We start from the raw sequence: 21,213 nt of genomic DNA, 5'->3' as shown, positions 1-21,213 counted from the left end.
AATTACATTATGAGTTGAGCTTTCTTCCCCAGTCACTGACAGTGTGTTCCTGAGGGAGCAAGGACAGACCTGCTGGTACCCATCTAGTAATCCCATTAGTAACTCAGTGAACTTGACTGGAACGGGATCCATGGAATATAGCACAGTAGTTTCTTACATAGGTCTATCTATTGGCCTTCACAGCCATCCTTAATGCAGCCTTCTGTATATTCTTCTTCCATTTCAAGCTATCCTTTCTTTCTGTTATTAGAAAAAACTTAATTAAGGATAAAATCTTTTATCCATATTAAATCACCGAAAAGGAGTATTGCCGTCTTAATACCTAATTGCACAAATGTGTAGAAGAGCATAAGGTGAGCAGAAGCAATCAGCCAGCAGGGCAGGGCTGCTGGTGAATGTGCTTTCACAAAGAGCTATTGTGTGTCTGCCAAAGCACCTCTGCTGTCTCATAGATGTGAGGCTAAGAAAGGCCTTACAATTAAAGTGTCAGTTGTGGGAATGAGGATCAAATATAAATCCAAAGTGTTTGAGACACTCCTGAACATATTTTATCTTCCTAAGGCTGGAAACTTTATTGCTCAGTACTAGGGTACTAAGGCCTTGATCCTCCCTTTTCTTCACTCACTGTTAGGTTCTCTACTATGTTTGGTGAAAAAATATGCAGGGAGTTAAATTGTAAGGGCAGACGGGACAATGAGGGATTTTCTGGACAGATGTGTTTGTATTAATCATGAAAATTTAAACTGTAGTTTTTAGTTAGGCTATACATATCTGGTTAAACTAGAGTACAGCTAGAAAACCTAAACATTCTTGACTTGAAGGCTTGCTGACAGTCCAGTGGGCATTATATTATTTTTATGTAAATTATGCCAGTGTTTGATTATTTTCCATTTCAAAGATAATTTGAGGCATTTCTTTTAGAATTCACTTGGCTTTGTTTTCTGTTTAAGTGGTATTTTCTTATGTTTGCTAAATGTAACCAACAGATATCAAAAATCTCTCCCACAAGTACATTTACGGATTGTTCTTAAATGTTTTTTAATATTTTTATAGAACTGATTGTTTTCATAGTGTATCGGTGCAAAGTTGTTTTTTCTAATCAGTAGTTCATTCTTTGGGCTGTTTTTTTTTTTTTTTTTGGGGTGGGGGTGGTTGGGGTTTTTTTTTTGTTGTTGTTGTTTTTTTCTCCCAGCTTTTTAGATTATCAGTATCCTTTATCAAGCACAAACTTAATTGAATACAATACCAAGTAATATTCTCACTAAGGATTTTTACAGAATAGTAGTATCTCATTCTTTATATCCCCAGATTTTTTTTTACTTTTAAATATTGTCCTTTTAACTGCTGATCTTTCTCAGTGAACCTAATCAATGCTTTGCATGTCCTGTAAGTAATGATCTACATTCTTGATTTCAGTGGTACTTTACATTTCATTATATGAAATGAGCTAGAGGTCCTACATAATTTCATTGTAACTACCCTTGTTATTGTTTTGCACAGCACTCTTTTTTTCTGGAGGTTCTATAAACTTTATAATACTTTTGTTTTATATTTAGCTCCAGATCAATGCCAGCCATGTAAATGACTTTTTTCAGAATCAAGATTTTGCAGCAATTTCATGAGACAAAAGGTGTTCCATGTCTGCATGCTGTAGCTGAGTGCTGGATTTTTGGCCCTGTGTTATCTTAAAGAGTAATATCTTAAGAGTTAAAAAAAGGTAGATAAAAGATTGATCAATTTCATTTTAATGTGAAGAACCTAGTTCTTTTTTAATGTTGTTTTAGAACTGCGGTCTCTGAATTTTGTAGCTATGCTGGTGGCTGAAGATTTAGATCAGATTTTGTTATGTAAGATGGGAGCTCTGCAGGAATCCACCTAATTCAGCCCAAGTGTCTTTGATGTTTACCTCCACTAATAAAAAATTAGGAGCCTGGCCAAGGTTACATGGTTGTTGAGAGATCGCAGTTTGAAGTATTTCAGACCTTTGCAGTTTGAAAGTAGCTGGAAGTGAAGCCTCTGAGAACTAAGGAAATGTGGCCTGGGGAGACAAACACCAAAGGCAGTAGTTGCAAAAGGCAAAACTCTGACTGATCCTGGTGCTGATGGCTGTGTTAGAAAATTTAAATTAACCTGAAGAGTAAAGCAAAGCTGAATTTTAGGCAGAATGTTTCATATGCCTTTTGGTTTTTTATCTCTTTGCCTCTCTGTTTGTTATGTTCCTATGGATAAATAAATAATGTTCCATGTTGAGCAAGCTGTTCTCTGTCACTACCTTTTCACACTGGTCATAACTCCCAGAGGGAAGTTGATGGAGGGGCCATTAACCAGCTGGCCCTGCTGAGGACACCTGTAACCTGGTGACCCAGTCAGAGTGTGGGGATGATTGACTGAATTTCTTCTGAGAGAAGTACAGTCTTCTGTACTTTCCAAGAAGTACAGATTTCTTCTTTGCTAAGAAGGGATACCCACAGAGAGCCTGACAAACAGGTCAAAGGACCTGTTTGATCCTCATGTTTGACACAAGTGTGTACTCAGACAATTGTTATCCATGTCATTAATAAGACTAACATCCATAGACATTATTTGGCTGTTTATAATTAATTTATAAATTAGTGTGTATGTGTTCCTTTGTTATGAAGCATAAGCACAATATATCAGTATATATATGGCTTCAGTCATATATGTCATATATATCAGATGTCTGATAATGAGGTGCTGACACAGATGTACAAATGCTGATTTACAGCCTGAAAGGAGACTTCAAAATCTTTGAGAAATTGGGGGGAGAGGAATATTATGTTTTGTTGATCTTCTAAGAATTGTAGTATGATTATGTATGCATCATTTTCAGAATGGAGAAACAGGAAAAGAATCAGAAGAAGATAAAGATGCAAACAAATCTGAGATCAGCGTAGTGTTTGAAATTGCTTTGAAGCGCAATATACCTGTCACTTTTGAGGTATGTGTTACATTTTTATCTGTGTTACATACTTATCTCACTAAGAAAGTATTAAAAAAAGGTACCACTAAAACTCAACACAGATAATATTCATATATGAAAAATATTAATTTCATATTCATGGAAATTATTTTTAAAAATGTCAGTGTATCAGAGTCTAAGACAATTACTTTTTACTGATAAAATAGATGCTCTTTCAGAACTTCTAGAGATCTATTATTTGGTTGCAAACACTTGGATGGCAGGAAGACAGTTAAACCATCCTCTGTCCAGAGCTGTGGGATTAGAATCTGTAGCCACACTAAATCTGATTTGAAATAATCTTCCAAAGAGTTAACCAAAGTCTTTGCTTTAACTGTTGGCATTCATACACTAGATAAGTTCCAGCTGAAACATTTCACCTTCAGTGTGTTGTTTTCAGAAAGTCAGGAATATCTTCCACTCTGATTCTGTTTCACTTATCTATTTCTACTTAAGCTTTCACAAGTTTTTTTGTTTGCTTCATATGATTTTATCTATGAACCCACTTCTGACACCTTTGTTTACCTGAAGTAATAAAGAGCATTTGGAATAGCTCCAGTGCTATCAATGAAGTAACTATGAGAGAATGAATGATACTAACAGGAATTATTTTCCGATGAGAAAGTTCTTACAAAACCTTGTTGTAAAAAATCCAACATCATTGTGGTAGGAAGCACCAGATTTTCAAGCTCGCTCTTTCTCTTTCTTTCTTTCTTTCTTATGCAGAAAATGCTAATGTAAGTGGCCTTTTATCTTTTTATTTTTCTGCATTTTGTTTTACATTTAAACTGAGTCTGCATGAAAGACGTGGATAATGCTTATACTGGTGATGGTTATTTTCTCCAGAGCTTTTTCCTTTTAAAGTATAGGCATGTATTTGCATGTGAAAAGAATCAGAACCCCTAAGCTGTGGCATGCCTTACAGTGTGCTGTATGCAGTTTACTGACATGTTTGGCCCATGTCCTTGAATTGGCCAACATCAAATAAGCTATTTGGACCATCTTAGAAATCTGAGAAATCTCTCAGAAGGTAGGTAAGAAAAACAAAGGATATTTTTCATGACTAAGGAATTCCTCAGTATGGCAAAGGCATATATGCTTCATATATGTGGTCTATGTGATATGGACTAACTAGAACATTAAGAGAATGTAAAATCTAGAGGATAAAACTGGAGTGTCTGGGACTGTTGGTGTATCAGTTTGCCACTACATGCCAATCACCTAACGCTTAGCTAGGAGCAGATGTAATGGAAACAAATGCTTGTGTTTCAAAAAGAAAACTCATCATTAACGTCTCAGTTTTCAATCATTGTTTTCTTCCTCAAACATTTTAAAATATTTGGAATAGTTCCATACCAATCAATGCACTAAATTGTAAGGAGATGTATGGTCACTGGTCACAGAAGAGCTTGGAAGTTGAAAAGAAAAGAGGGGAAATGCTTTGAATGTCTTCTTCACTTCTATTTGAGCTTATTAAAGGGAGAGCATTTTGTAAGGAGAGGGTGAAGGCAGAGATACTTTGTAGGGAAAAATCTAATGTGTCACTTGCCAAAGAATGTTAGCAACATTGAAAAAAGACAGTTTCTTGCTCTCCTGACAGGTTTTGTGTTATTTCCTGCCTTTAAATCCAAGTATTGGTGACATTCTCAAATAGAGTTTTGATTGAACTTGGTTCTGGCTTAATTTTCAATAAAACTGCTAAGCAATTATGGATAATCCCCAGGATCTGATGTTTCTAATAGGATTTTATTTACTAATGGTCTTGTGTTATTCCAGGCAGGCATCAAAGCTTTTTCTAGCTTTTATTTTGTGTGTGGTAGCTATAAAATGATCTGCCTTTTCTTCATCTGACAAAGCTTTAGCCAATGTTCCAACAGTGCTGGGTTATGCAACAAAGTAATGATCATAAATATATATAAAGTTTTATGTAAACATATCCTCAGAATTACACAAGGAGTGAACAGTCCTGTGTTATGTAATGTGGCTAGTTTTAATTGTCTAGGAAATTTAGGATGAGTTTTAAAAACTTTCTATCTATTAAGTTGCTAAATAAAAACATTCAATTTTAACAAAGAACAAGCTTTACTCCATACTTGTCACTGCTGTGTTCTTAGCTAACTTTGATTCATTAACTTTTAAGTCAAAATCCAACTGCTGCAAGGCATTTGTGAGGTTCCCAATGAACAGTTTTTAAGGATGACTACAAAAGTGTTTGCTGTAGGAATTGTTAGAGTAGCTGTAGAATGGTCATTTCACTTCTTATTCCTGCCTTGACAGTAGGCTAAAACCTTGCTTTTTGCTTCTTTTTCAGTATGTATGTTTTTTACTCCTTATTTGTCAGTAAGGAATAGATGAGCCTAGAAGACATAACTGAGGTCAAACAGCTTCAGATTTTAGAATACATTGGGATGTTTCAGATTGCCGTTTTATTTTCAATATTTTTCCTTGGATTGCAGTGTTATTTCTTTAGAATAGCAAATATAATAATGTTTTTTTTCATTCTCAATATCAGGAAAGGCATAGAGTGCCTGAAAAGGCAAATTTTCTGCCCCTCCACTCGTGTCCAGTGTTCTGCTGGAAAGTGTTTCTTACACACAGTAAGACAGAGATTCTGCATTTTGATCCAGGGACAGGCCAAACTGCAGACTCTGGGAGAGTAGTTCTCAGCAGGAAGTTTCACACCCATCTGGCTTCTGCTGTCCTGGGGATTGAGGCTTTAGATGACTGACTATAGTAACTCTCAGTTGGGTTTTGCAGAATGGTCACCCTTCTCACTGCATCTTTACACTTTGACATTCAGAGTGTTCATTTTTAATTTTTAAATTATTTTTTTTTATTTTTAAATTATTTTTTTAAAAAATCTTATTTTTGGAATTGGGAAAATCTGATGTATCTGTCTGCACAAGCTCCTGGAAATATATTGATATTTTAAAATCTTATAAGTAATCGTGTGTTCATAGATGTAGGTGACATGGGGTTTTTAATCTGATTTTTGTCTCCTCTAGTTTTGGGGTTTTTTTAATGTATGTTTAATCTTGTCTCAATCTTTTGAATTTTCTACCTGGCATCTCATTAATAATTAAACCAGTGTTACTCTTTCACTGTAATCATACTTCTGTTTTTCATTTGTCAGCATGATTCATTAAGTTGAGCCAAATTCATTCTTGATGTAACTTGACCTTAGATGTGTTTTGGCCCCCTGTGTTTTCTCTTGCTTTAATTATTCTTTAAATCCACGGAACAGAAAAAGAAAAGTGTATTGAACTGTCACCCTTAATCAAATTCTCAGCTCTAAATTAACCGTGATTAGGTCCACAGGTCGTATCTTTCAACTGAGGAAATAGTTTAATGTCCTAATGTGCATATTCTTCTTAGATAGCAAAGGTTGAATTTTGTCTTAGTGTTTTCTGTCCCAAGGCTCACAGCATAACTGTTTGAAATCATATGGAGTAAAAAGATCTGAAATCTGGAGTTAACCAAAAATGTTGTTAGGTAAATATTTTTTTGCTTAATTACCAAATTTAGATGTTTAGCTTGATCCAGATCCCATCTGAATCCTATGGGGTTCATTTCATTGACAACACAGGCTTTTTTCCATTTACACACTAACAAAGATACAGTTTTTAATGTTTTCCAGTCAATTATTTACCCTGTGTCACATACTTAAAATTAAAAAGATGAAAAACACGCCAGAATGCATTAGTTTTATATTAAGAAATATGCTTTTGTGTATATGAAGATATAATCTGGTTTGGCATTAACATTCTTTCTCTCATATATATATATTTGTGTGCATTTATATAAATATGAGAAAACTTATATAAACTAATATTTTAGGAACTCAGCAATTATATTTCTTAACCAAGTTATTTTTTCTTTTTTCATCTGATCAGTATAGACATTCTTGTATATTTTATTAGTACATTATATTGCATGTAAAGACAAACACCTATATAATAGCATTAGCAGAACCCCAGAAACATTAAGGACCTTAGTAAGGTTAATTTAGCTATGTTTTACAGCAAGCATGTTGTAATGCTTGAATAACAAAGTACAGGGATGGTTTGAGACACTGTAAAATAGAGTGGGAGAGGCTGCAGTGCGATTAAGGTGCTCAGTATGGGTAGGAAACACAACTGTGTCTGAGAGCAGGAGATCCTGGCCCTGGGCTCATCCCAGCTCTGGTGCAGGGACTTCTGAAATTAATACCTGGAATATTAGAGAGGGAATACTCCTGGACTACAAAAAAAAATACCCCTGGACTACAAAGAAAAATCCCATTCTGGCATAGATGTCATCTTATTCTGGGAAAATGGGACAAAGTTGTCTGTTAATTTTAATTTTGTGTCTTTTTATTGATATATGCTGTGGTAATTGTATTTGCTGGGTGAAGTTGCCACAAAAGAGAACTTAAAAAAGAAATACAAGCCTAAGGAGACCTCATTACAGTGCAACAGCAAAACTAAATAATGCAAGGGACATGACCTTGATAAAAAGAACTTTAATACAAAACATGTTGTAATAATGTTAAGATTGAAGGTTTGAGCACATTAAAACTATAGTTATTACACAAAGAAGGCCCTGATACCTTTACCTCAGTTCCATTTCCCCTCCCTCCTCAACCTGAAGAGACATTACTCTTCTTCAACAAATGGTTTGATATAATTCCATCAAATGAAGAAAATGTATATTTATATTGATTTTGAAGATATTATAAAGAGGTGCCTGTCAGATACTCTAATGTCTCTTTATACATATTACATATAACTAAGATTAAATTAGGTAGCTACTTCCGCCCATCAAACAAAATAACTGAACCTTTTCCCAAATGAGGTCTCTTAATTCCTGATAGACATTGTCCAGACCAGTAAATGGTGTGTGCATACATGAAGAGATGGCTATTCTAGCACTTGCAGTGCTGTGATTTGTGGGTTAGTGCATCCTAGCATCTGCCTTCTAAAAGGAGATATGTGTGTGTGTGTAAAAATGAAGACAGAAAAACAACTAAAGGAAGGTACAGCATTCAGAACTTAATTTCTTTCCACATTACTATAACTTGCTGTAGTGAAGTACTTCAAATGGGTTTTCTTACTGTCATGCTAAATCTGTTTGAAAGGGAGTGAATAAATGATTTTTTTTTCAGAAATTATGGGCTTTTGTGCGAGCTGTGGTGGCTCTTGTGGTAATTCTTTTCAGTACTGTTGGGAGGGACAGCTGAGAGTCACAGAGGCAAGAATGTGTCAGTTTTTCAAATGTATGGGATATTGCTCTGAGCTGTGTACTCTGGCAAGGGTTGAGAGCAGGCATCCTGCCTGCACCTATTGAGACTGAAGTTTGGGACTATGAACATCCAATGGTTTAATAATAATAGAAAAAATATTACAAACAGATTGAGGTAATGCCAAATTAATACAGTTTCGAATATGTTTCGTATAAAGAAATAATCAAAGCCTGGTAGGCCTTCATGAATTTAATTGCTTTAGTATGTGAAACACCTTGAAAAGAAAAAAACCATCAGCCTTGGTTTAAATATGCATAATTGTGGTATATTGTGTTATTCTATAAATCTTTAAAAATGTCGTCTACTCCTATTTTCTGTGAAATGCTGAATATGGTAGTTAGACTCGCTTTATCTAACTAGTCTTAATCTTCTGTCCTCAAACCTCTTACTGTTGTTAATACTTGTCCAAGTTCTATGAAAACCCATCTAATGCCTTCAATTAGCAGGAAAACCGAACTAATAATAAGTTCATTGCAGAGATAACAAACATTAAGTTATCTTCTTGTAGGGTGCTTTGACTAAATGTTACTTTCTCTTAAAAGGTGATTAAAGAAAGTGGACCTCCTCACATGAAGAGCTTTGTTACACGAGTTACAGTAGGAGAATTCACTGCAGAAGGAGAAGGCAACAGTAAGAAACTCTCAAAGAAACGTGCTGCAATGGCTGTCCTACAAGAACTTAAGAAACTTCCTCCTCTTCCTGTGATTGAAAAGCCAAAACTTTACTTTAAAAAGCGTCCAAAAACAATATTGAAGGTATGTGTCCACCTTTGACACAATTAAGAATGTTTGCTCAGAAAGTAACAGTCACATTTAATATCAATAAAGGTTTATTTGTCATTTTCTGTCAATATTGTTACAGTTGCTTGTTACTGTCAATATTGTTATTTGTTTGCCTGTGCTAATAAGCCTGGGCTTTTTTTAAAACCTGAGAGTGCTGTGGGATTCTCAAACAGAATGGCTTGTAAATAGCTTACATCACTGAGGTCTTCAAGGGTTTGGTTCTAGTCTAGTGGAGGATCAAGCCCTCCAAGCAGCTCTGTCCAGCCATGTGAAATTTTAGCATCATCTCCTCAGAAAATCCCTTTTAGCATATCTAGTGGTTCTCTCCCTGGGCTCTCTCCCCTCCCCAGTTTCAAGAGGGAAAGAAATGCATGAAATAGTGAATTAATGGGGTGCTACTTTAGTGCTTCAGTACTTAACTAAAAGTTTGGCCATTAGAAATCAGTATACTCGGGACACAAAGTGCAGTTCTGAAATAGCCACCAGAAAACCACTTTAAAATAAGAAAATACTTTGGAGAGTGCAAAAGTGGATTTGGAAAACGTACAAAAGACTTATTTGTCACCTTCTTCTTTTCATTTGCCTTCAATACAGAATACACGATTTTTCAGGAAAACCTAGATTAATTATATACCTGTCTCCTACTAAAATCCTGGAGACCTAATTCTCAGAAACTTATATGAAAAAATGGGCAGGAAAATTATTTTATGGAAAGCCATCAGCATTAATGCAGCTTTAAATCTGGAAGATTGGAAGTCTTTTGGCTTTGGCTTTCACCAAACATCTTGGAAAGTTTTTCTCAAGAAAGACTCTGAGGGTATAATAATGAAAAAATCTCTTATATTACCATACACCATTTGCCATTTTGAACTTAAATTTAATTATACACAGTTGGCCTTGTTAGAAAGAGACAATAATTGTCAAAATAAGCTGGATATATAGGTGGTTTTTATTTTTTGAATAGCCAAACTTCTGAAATGCTTTCAATGTGCCCATTTCTTTCAATTTAACTTGCATCTGTTTTGAGCATCAAAAAAAGTGGCAACAATAACTTCTTTTTATTTGTATATATATTTATGAGGCTGTATCTTATGGCCTGCTCTTTATTTAGCCTGCTCTGCATTTTGTCTCTGCCTGGCTTCTTGCCCACACAGCTGCCCTTGTGTATGACATTGTCTTAGCTCTTTCACCTACATCTTCTCTAACTACTTCAGCAGTTACACTATGTAGGATTTGCTGCACAGCTTTCTAAATATAATATCCCTCTCTGGTCTTCGCCTTCATTTGCTGATCATTTCTTCAGGTTCTTCAACACTTGTTTGTTTTTTGAGAAGCTCAAGTAAGCATGAGTGCTCATCTCCTCTTAGCCTGCAAATGGTTTCATAAAAGGGAAATAGCTTCCTAACATAAAAAAACAATTCTACATTCAAATGCCATTTACATTTGTAAGTGCATTCTCTACGTTATCCTATATAAATCAGTCTAGTATGACTTCAGATAAATTTTTGTGGGTCTTAATTTCTTCTTAAAGTCTACAAACAGATATTTTCATAGCTATGTGCTTTGAAAGAGCATTTACTGTGTGAGCAGTAATTAATTAAAAGAATTTCAGAGCTAGAGAGTTTTCAAGGAGTGTAGTTATTCCCCTGTCTTTGTGATCTTGGACAGACAACTTTGTCAGTCCTTTTGTTTCCTCAGCGTGAGATCAATTCCCCCACCAACCATATTTTTGACAGTTATTGTGAGGATTATTGCCTGTTACGAATTTGAAATACTTTATGGGTGGTTCACCATAAGCAACAATTCTAGCCATTCACTTCACAGAAGTGTTTTGAGGGTAGATTCATACGACGCACAGGGTAAACCCTCTGCACCTTTAGTTGCAAGTTGCACTGTAGGATGGGAGGTCTGGAGTGCTGAGAAGGAAAGCAGGAAGGCTGAAAAAGGAAGCTTCCTTATGTATGGCAAATGGTTTTTGTCCCTGTCTAAATCCCACCTTTTCTCAGTGTACTGCATATTCCAGCATTGTGGCAACCTATTTTAAAGGGTTAGGGGAAAGAGTCCTAGAAACAGGGCAATAAGATATAACTGACTAATGTATCTGCTGATTTTGATCCATCCTTATGAGGACCTCCATAGATAGGAGAGGGTTTTCATAGCTTGCAGATGCAAGGTGTGCACACTACCTGCAACAATGGCAGACAATTTCTTTCCACAGCTTTGAGCTGATGATTCTAATCTTTTGCCTCATGGTCAGAAAATGGAAAGTAAGTTACTTCTTATTCTCCCAAAGGGTGTATTACAAAAGAGAGAATCCTAGTAAATGTTTAATTGAAGCAGTATAGTTGTTATAGGGATATCTACTGAAATAATGGTTCTTTCTTTTAAACCTGGTTTAGACTGGACCAGAATATGGTCAAGGAATGAATCCCATCAGTCGTTTGGCTCAGATCCAACAGGCCAAAAAAGAGAAGGAGCCAGAGTATGTTCTTCTTTCAGAGAGAGGAATGCCTCGCCGTCGAGAATTTGTTATGCAGGTATCATTGCAACTGTCATGTTAGAGATAATGACCTTGCTGTGTTCGGTTCAAAAAATGATGGCATAAAATGAAGTAAATTTCCTTCTGTTTAGCTTTCTTGCCTTGCTGTCAGATATGCAAGAATAGTATGAAATACTGTATCAGAAAGCCTGTCTAAACTTGCTTCTTTCTCTTAGTGAAACAAATGGCAATTGAATTACGTGCCCTCTAGATGCTTTTCATGTGTTTTGCATTATTTTATACTCTTACTTTTATTTCACCTGATTGTTATTGTCTTTATCCCTGATGCTTCATGATTTATTTACATTTACTTATCTTTTTGGAAAAAAAAAATAAAATTGGGCTGGTGTTGATCTGAGGATTCCAGCAATACCTAATATTCTGAAATGTGGGTATTAATATCTCCGTGTTACCACGCATTTTGGTTTTAAAAAATAATGTCGTAAATTTTTTCAGATTTCCAGTTTCTTGGTGACTTTGTTTATCTCTGAAATACAACAAAAAAAGCCAGCCACATGTTTTAGACTGTATGACTGGACCTAATACTGAAGCAGTAGATCATTAAAATTACTTTCAAATTTAAATTAAGAACATGCACAAAGATTTGGTATAACTGTGATATTTTGTTAGATAACACAACAGGTTGAGAAAGATTAGAAACAGGAAAGGATTCTGTATTCTTGTGTTTTCACTCAAGGGTAATTTTGTGCCGGAACAACTCGGAACAGCATACCTCAGCATGTTTTGACTTGTTCTCCAGAAACCACACCAAAATGTCACTTCTGATCACAAGCAAATTTTATGATGTCCCAGCACCTCCTTCTACAGAAAATTAGTTATGTTTTCACTTAAATCTCTAAGTTCCTCCTTCATGTCTATGAAGATAAGCTAGTAATCTTAATTTTCTTGGACTTCAGTGGTCCTTCTTCATGATTTATTATTTTTCTCTCTGAAGGAAAAGAAAGTATTGTGTTCCTTTTGTTGCAGAATACTTTTTTTTAATATAAACTTGGATTTCTAACATTTTATGAGACCTGAAAGTATTTGGAAAAGTGTGATGCTATCAGAAAATCTCATTTCCCAAGCTTAGACCCCCATGGGACTATCCACACTTGGTAGTTGTTGTGTGAGGCCTCAGAAGAGCAGTGTAACATAGCCTGGTATTAGAAAGATGGACTGGAAGTTTAGTTTTCTGTTGGAGGAGTGTCAATAATGGCAAAGTCTTTGGTTTGTATAAAAACGGAATCTTAAAAGTAGTGAATATGTAGAAGATTCCTGTATCTAAGAAGAAAAAGTTAAACAAACTCCATAGAGCAGTTGCTTTGTTACAAATACATTTAAACTCCACTTTCACCTTTTTGTAATGTTTCACACTAAAATTATTCTGCTGTTTATCCCACCTTCAGGAAGTCTCAGTGGATTCATTATGACATGCAGAAAACCTTATCAGGATAAAAAACCTTTGTATAAACTACTTAAACCATGTTTTCATTTAATTTAATTGAATGTGGAAGTAAAATATCCAGAGATAATATGTTCATTTTTATCTGTCACACAAAGAGTGAGTTTAGATGTGATGAAATGGATCCAATTACTTGTCCTGGCTAGTAGATAAACAGAAGAAAACCTCTGATGACATTAGTTGGTGTTCTGTTCCCAAAGTTAATTTCAGAAAGCTCTTTCTCTTTGTAGTCAGGCCTTTAATCCTTGATAGAGGTTATAATAATAGCTAAACCAGTTTTGCAGGTCTGAGAAATAGCAACACATTGATTTATTGTGAGCTATGTTATAAATTATTTTTTTGTCTTGTCCCATTAAAGTCCCTCAATTTTATTGCATATAAACTTGTAGCAGATTGGCTATTTTCTAATTGTTATTGTCAACTGCATAGAAGGTAAGGTTTGTATTTCTAGATTATAAATGTTTTTGACTTAGGTAGACAAATCTTTTTTTGCTTAATGAGGTACTTTGAAGAGATATTCATGGTTATTATTTATTTACATCCTCTTTTTAATATTTAGAAGTAAGAAGTATTTGAGTAAAGAAGAATTTAAACTTTTAGGAAAATACATATATGATAAATTGAGGAAAGTGAAGAATTATTGAATGACATAAACTACTAAAAATCATTCATTCTTTATTTAGCATTTGTATGCCTTTTCTTACAATTTTTTTAAAGCTCCTTCCAAACGGTTTCAGGTCTTTGACCTCTGGGGTTTTTTTGTTTTTCAGATCACCTTGACGATTTTATTTATTTTTATTTGATTCTGATTTCCTTTTTTTGACATGTGAAAAACTGTGTACTATTTTAAGGCACAATTTGGTAAATAGAAGGGCTTAATAGACTGAGCAAAATACACCCATCAAAGAGCTATGACCATTGCCTAAATGAATAGCAGTGAGAGTACTCATGTCACAAACCAGACACACACAGCTCCAAGAGTTTTAAGAATGGTACTAAAGCCAAGGATTAAGTTGGAGCCACACATTTTATGGAGATCCATTGCCTACAGTTTGTCCTTATTTTGAGGTGTTAATTTCTCGTAGTGTTATGAAAGGCATCATGTTTGTCAGAAACCCTTTGTACTGTACAGACCACAGGTCCACTCAGGAGCCTTCTTTCCAAGGACTGTTTGAATCAAAGCTTGTCAGGTGTAAGCAGCTCCAGCCCCTGTATTCCTTGTAGTGCGACAAAGTGGGAGGAATGCAAATACAGTTTTCATCCTTCTTTAGAAACCTCTCTCCTTAAATTTCCAGTCTGTTTGTCTCTCCATTGTTCTGGAGGTGGTGCTGGGGAGCTGCTGCAGGCAACACTCCTTCCTACAAGAAAGAGGAAGTACAGACCCTGGGGTGGTTCCTGTGTTAACAGAATGGGATAGAGGTTCATGAGGGAGAATGGGGGTAGTAGAAGAGAGAGGCAACTCTGTGTGCACTGAGATGCAGAAAAATGTAGCTCTTGGGTATGAGTTTGGTGGTCTTCTGAAAAATCTAAGCAAGCCCTTCTAAGTGAATACTGTAGTCCCCTTTTGCACTACTGTAGCTTTTTCAAGATAGCATCTTCATCAAAGGAGCTGACAGCTGTTGATAGATCAGCAAGAGTATTATATGGTGATACTGAGTCTTGCATTTTCATGATTATGATCAATATTTTCTTTTTAAGGTAAAAGTAGGCAATGACGTTACTACTGGAACAGGCCCAAACAAGAAAATAGCTAAAAGAAATGCAGCAGAAGCAATGTTGCTACAGCTGGGATACAAAGCCTCTACTCCTCTTCAAGACCAGACAGAAAAGGTGAGAACCAATTGTTGTGATGACTACACTTTACCTTGATTAGCTACATCAGCTAATCACTTAGTAAGACTGGAAGCTTAAGCTTCTGCACGCCCTTTTTTAGGGGGTTCCTGTTACAGATTAGCCTTTGCTTAGCTACAGCTCTATAGCTACACTTAGTAGTAAGTGCAGGCTCTGCTCCTGTGAGAGTAATTAGGAACAGAAATGCAGTTCCATAGAATAGTGTGTGTGCAAAGGTGTATGTGTGACCCATGCACATATTTCTACGTACAAATCAGGATGAACGTGCCTCTTGCTTTTATTCCATTTTGGGCATCCATGAGAGCCCAGAGGAACAGAAGGAACAATGTTAGTAATTTTCATATATGAAGTAGTAGTCAATGTTTGTCTTCCCATTGCATGTGCAGTAAAGCCATTACAGAAAAATAATGGCTTTTTCACATTTGATGACTGATAAAGAAAATGTGTGTCAGTTTTTCTTTTTTATGAAAAAGGAATTGTATTTTAAATTCATATGTGTTGCAAGTATGTATTTCCATGTTATCTGTCTGTGACTTAGTACTCCTCTCCACTCTTGAATTTATTGATGAGGGCTTTTGTAATCAATTGGGTGTTAAAGTTTTGCCTTTTGTATTCTAAAAAGATATTTGGTAAGGTATTTAACTAAGCTGAGGACCCTAAACAGCTTCTGTCATATACAGGGTCACTGCATGTATATGTTTTGTTAATTACTTATATGTTTACTGTGGCTGCACTAGGTAGCCAACAGAATGTTCTGTTGGGCTTTTCTAGGACTACATGATAAATCTGAATATAGTATATATATATATATATATATACACATCTATGTATATGTAAATATAAGATATTCTGTTCTATATGTTCTGTATGTTCCTAACCATGAAAAAATAAATACTGTTGTAGTTACTTGGCCCTACCTTCTTCTGTTTCACTCTCCTTTGAGAGTAGCAGCAATATATATGCTGTTCACACTCACCTTCACTATGTTCTTCACTACATGTCTTAGTCATAGACAAGTGTGAAATACTCTAAACAGGCTACTCAGAAGCTGGATGATGTTCCTAGTGAGAGCACACTTTGTAGACATAGCCATTTAAAAAAAAGCTTCTGACTGAGTCAAATGATAAATCATTTTCACCAGAATGCTGAGACATTTCTGCTGAAGAATATACTCCCTATGGTATAACACTATCAACTTTTACTTCACTGCTAATTTGGCCAAATGGTTTTAATAAAAAACAAGTAAAAAAAGAAACTTTTTTTTTTTCGACTATGAAAACATAGGTTTTCATTCTTGGGTTTTAAATCATCTGAACTCATTTTACTCAGTATTTTTCAGAGATAAAGCCTGAAAAAAATCAGCCCACAACATAGTTGCTTTGGAAAGCTCTGCATAGTGGAAACTTGTGGTTACATTGAAATCCTTACCAAAAAATTGAGTGGCTAAAAAGGGATGCTGCTGCTTTGTTTCCCTACATTTATTAAACTATTGCTTACAAGTGCATTGTCTTTAGAAAATCAGGCTTAAATGCATACTTGCAGATGTAGACATTTTAGGATTGGTAGACTAGTGTACACTGGCCTAATATTATTTGAACAAAATGAACAAATGTTACTGTATCCAAAAAATGTGAGAAGTACTCCATTGTTTTGTAGTGGCAGTATCCTAACAAAATCATAAGGATTTTTTAAATCTTTGTTGGAGTTTAAGGACATGAAATATCTAGAGCATCTGGTTTTATCTTCTGTGTATAACAGACTGGACATATTTGGAGATGCGCAAGTTAGTTTGTATAGCTAAAAGAATTTTAACTCTCAAACTAAACTGTGGTGGAGAAGAGGGAAAACAGCCCTTAGATCTCTATCAATTTGAGCTTTGCAAAATTCCTTGCACATAAATTGCACAATAAAGATATACCATTAGAAGATATTGTTTCACTGTTTGAATCCAAAATGGGTTCCAGCGTAGATTAGCTGATGTAGCAGGTTGGCATCTAAATAGATAATTTTCACTTGTAGGTTTTCTGATGATGTTAAAAAAGCCAATTCTTTTTTCTCCTGTGCCCCCTTTTCCTCAAGTCCTTTCATTACATTCTTTTTCCCTTAAAAAAAGGCAAAATCAAATTCAGTGGTTTTTTTTTTCCTTAACTCTCATACATAAAATGGGACTGTATTTATTGTTTTAATGGAGACCTTAGGATGTTGTAAGAGCAATGTTTAGTGCTGATGGCAGCACAAGTAATGCAGGTAATGTAAAAAAGTAAAGGTTCTGCTCTTTTCTGGGTTAAACTGATTCCCAAAAGAAATAATGTTTCTGCAGAGCCTTGAGGAGAGCAGTCTGGAGGTATGCTGGGAGACATTTTGCAGTTGTCAGAATTTTAGCTCTATGGATGAGAATGGAGAGTTGTTAGAATTTTTTAGTGTTTCCATCTTTTTTTTCTTCTTGCCACTTTTATTCTCTTAGAGAGAAGAAAACCAGGGTAGATTAAATTCATGTGAGGCAGCAGTACTCATAGAGGAGTTGTTGTTAAATTCCTCATCATGATCAAGTTAATAAACAATGAAAAAGAGAAGAATGAGGAAAAGTTGGAAATCTTCTCTTATTGTAACATTGTGCTTGTACTAGCATCATGTTACAGGTGGTCAGGATGGATTCCTGACAAAACCATGCTGTTGTTACAGCAGTAAATACAAACATATTTATAGATTTCATATTGTTTATTCATATGAAGAGCTGTTGCACCTGTATTTTCCAATATACATATTGCCTGCTTCATAATATGCATAAAACAAGTTATATGAAATTGAAGTGCATGGATGTAGGTGACCAGTTTGAAAGCTGACTCTAATGCCTGTCCTCCCTTTCCATCAATATCACCCATTTTCACTGCACATTGGCAAGGCTCTTTGGGATGTACATGGTGATGAAAAGCAGGGAAACAATTGTTGAAATACCTGCTTTTCATAGTGTGCTCTCCCTTCCTCTTTTCCAAGTAAAATATATCATCTAGTAGTCAGTATTATGACATGGTAGTAATCTATCTAAAGCCTTAATGCAACCTCTGAGATGCAGATTTCAGCTGGTTGATTTTCATTCTCATCTCTTTCACTTTCCAACCCAATCTTTGAGAGCAAATGATTACAGCTTTGTTCTGGCATATAGCCTGCTTTGCTGTGAGATGTCTTGTTTGCACAGAAAATCCCAGTGAAATCTGAAAAGGATCATTCGTTTCACATTCATGGAGCTGGTTGTCAATAGCTCCAAAGTAATGAGGAAGCTTGGACTTTTTTATCCAGTTTTATACATAAACCTAGAACATTGCCATCTTATTTACTGTGTAAACCTCAGTAGTGGCTTCATTTTGTACCTCTGTGTTAATTGTTCCCCTTTTCCAGGGCAGAGTAATACCCAGTATTGAACACAGGAAAATTAATTTGAAGGCAATTAGCTTCCTCAAAAATATATTGAAATAATGGAAAATTGCAATCATTTTTACTTCCACTTCAGTGACTAAATTGATTTCTAACAAGTAAATATTTTAAAATTACACCCAAAGTACTTTAGAGTGTTTACACATTCTTTCATAGGCGATAATTAGGATCTTCTTGGTTTAGAATGTAATTTCTCTGTTGGCTGTTTATGTTTTCAGTTGAGTGCTGCTTAAAACATTTAATTTTATTTAAGTCTGATTTGGTAACATATTGAGTTGAACCTAATCCTTGGGGAAACATTTATATTTCAGTGTTAGGCAATAGCTGTTAATGTTTACTCGTGAAGGGTACATTACTCAAATAACCTATCTTAGGCAAAATTAAGATGAGTTAGCAAAATTTTGTGAACAGATGTGGCAATCTCAACTCATCCTTTTTAATATCCTTCAACTAAATTTATAAACAGGAATGTTCTGTTTAGGGAGCAGTTTGCTCTTTACTTACTTGTCTTTTTCCACCTGTTTCAGCTTGGAGAAAACAAAAGTTGGAATGGCCAAAATGTTGGGTTTCCTGAGCCAACAAGTAACAGTAAGTATTGCTTTCTAAATTTATATTGATAACTTATTTCTCTTTGTCTCTGTATGATTTGATTTATCCAAGAAAATTTAAATGCTTTTTGTAAATATTTTAGGGGTTTTGTTGCAATTAGATGAATTAATCCCTGAGTGTCCTGTGTGCGCGTATAGGTATGAACAAGTGCAGGAAAAAGGATATTTTTATTTACTCATTGAATGATTGAATCCTTTAGTTTGTAAGGGATTTTAGGAAGTCACCTAAACTGCTTGCTTAAAGCACAGTCAGTGCAGAGTTGAGATAAGGTTGCTTATGACTTTTTAACAGTTCTCCAGGGATGAAGGTTCTGTAACTTCTCTGGGCAGCCTGTTCCAATGCTTAACTGTCTTCACATTGATTTTTTTCCTTTTATCCTTGTCAGAACATCTCTTGTTTGTTTATGACTATCATCTCCTGTTCTGCTATATACCTCAGTAATGTGCCTGGCTCCATCTTTTCTGACAACCTCTTCTTAGATATTGGAAGGCTGCTATTGGGTCACAACAGATTTTCATTACCTAGGAATTTATCTACCTAGAAAAATCACAGCTTAGAGAAAAGGAGGAGACATGATGTCAAAATCCTTGCTAAAGCCAAGGTAAATGACATGCACTGCTCTCCATTCATAAAACCAGTCATTTGATCGTGGAAGACAATCACACTGTGCCCACAAATGGCTTTAAGAAGACTGCATGACCTTCCCAGGGACCAGACTGAGGCTGAGCAGCCTGCCTTTTTTGAGTATAATGCATTTCTCCAGGCACTGGTGGTTTCTTCTGATCTCCATGAATTTATGAAGAGAACAGAGAGTGGCCTCATAATGCTGCAAGCTGGTTCAGACAGCATGCTAAAATATGTCCCATTTGGTCCAATGGATACATAGGAAGTTCCACCTGAATATGAGAAAGAACTTTACTGGGCGGGTGACTGAGCATTGGAACGGGTTGCCCAGAGAGGTTATGGAGTCTCCTTTGCTGGAGATATTCTGGACACAACCCTGTGCCATGTGCTTTGGGATGACCCTGCTTGAGCAGAGGGATTGGACCAGATGACCCACTGTGGTCCCTCACCACCTGACCCAATCTGCAATTCTGAGATTTTCTGATTTATATGGGCTGACTTCTAACTTTTCTCACGACACCCCTGACTCTGATGAGGTTCTGCTACTGGTAGTTCCTCTCTTCCTTGAGCTTTGTCTATAAGACAAAAAAGCCCAAGAAACCTTGTTGGTGAAGACTGAATTCAGTTTCACTGCAACAGATAAAGAATAGGACAGAACTTGGTGAGTTTATAATTAGATTTTTGCTGTTTAAAGTAGTAAAGGCAATATAAATAGTACTTTTTTACTTTTTCATGAATGCTGGATTTTTCTCCAGAAGCATGTGTAGTTTCGAACTTCTTAAGGGTCCCAAACATTATCTCCCTCAGCTAAAGATTGTACAGACATGGACACACACTTGAGCTACCTTCTATTTTTTGCCTGTATACATCTGAAAGACATGGTCCTAAAAGCAGATTTTAAGGAGTTTCAGAAGTGTTCCATTATATATATGGTCTTCCCAGTCACCAGAGAGTGACCCAGAGACCTGAGGAGTAATTTGTGCTTCAACTTACACAACAGTTTGCTAGTCTTTAAAGTGATCTTGGATTCAGCACATGTCATTGTGCTTCTCTGAAAAGGACTCTACAGGATCTAAGATTTCCTATTAATTGCTTCCTTACAGCCCTGTCATCAACCCCCATCAATAGTTTTAGATGATTTGTATTTGTATTGTCAAAATCTCTAAGGACAAAGCCCGCAAAATATCTTCAAATGTTAACATCTCAGAGTTTGAGACAGCAGACTAAGACCTCTAGATTTTCTTCTGTACTTGCAGTGTCTTGTAGCAAAGATACTTATAGATGAAACCACAATCTTCTGTTAAACCAACAAGAAAAAAAAAATCTCTTAGACTGCTCAAGACAACTTTGACAGTTATTCCTGTAAATCCAAATCTAGAAGGAGAACACAGAGGCAAACTCTTTCAACAGGAGACAAGATCAACAGAAATTATATTTTAAAGCTGTGCTGACCAAGTAATTTATTTTTCACAGATTGACCTGCTCATATGCCTTTTTGCAGCCACCAGAGGCATAATACAGAAACAGGTTTTCATTATGAGACACTTTAGTAATGCACAATGCCTTCATTTCCATTCTTCGGATCTACAAGTAAATTGGGAGTCAAAGAAGATGGAGCTAGCATGCCAATAGACGTAGAGCATTTGCTCAGGG

At 35.7% G+C, this 21,213-nt stretch overlaps 1 protein-coding gene across 2 annotated transcripts in view; it reads left to right on the top strand.

The window, feature by feature from the left end:
• Positions 1–21,213, top strand: part of STAU2 (staufen double-stranded RNA binding protein 2) — a 167,106-nt gene that overhangs the window by 54,501 nt on the left and 91,392 nt on the right. For both annotated transcript variants that reach the window (XM_083861260.1, XM_083861259.1), the window contains exons 7-11: positions 2,852–2,959; positions 8,804–9,016; positions 11,443–11,580; positions 14,743–14,874; positions 18,855–18,915. In XM_083861260.1, the coding sequence (XP_083717386.1) occupies positions 2,852–2,959; positions 8,804–9,016; positions 11,443–11,580; positions 14,743–14,874; positions 18,855–18,915 (652 nt within the window). The remainder of the gene's footprint in view (positions 1–2,851; positions 2,960–8,803; positions 9,017–11,442; positions 11,581–14,742; positions 14,875–18,854; positions 18,916–21,213) is intronic.

This window comes from Zosterops lateralis (assembly GCF_965231275.1).
Source record: "Zosterops lateralis genome assembly, chromosome: 1".
NCBI classification, from domain to species: domain Eukaryota; kingdom Metazoa; phylum Chordata; class Aves; order Passeriformes; family Zosteropidae; genus Zosterops; species Zosterops lateralis.
This window is presented reverse-complemented; position numbering and strand designations above follow the sequence as displayed.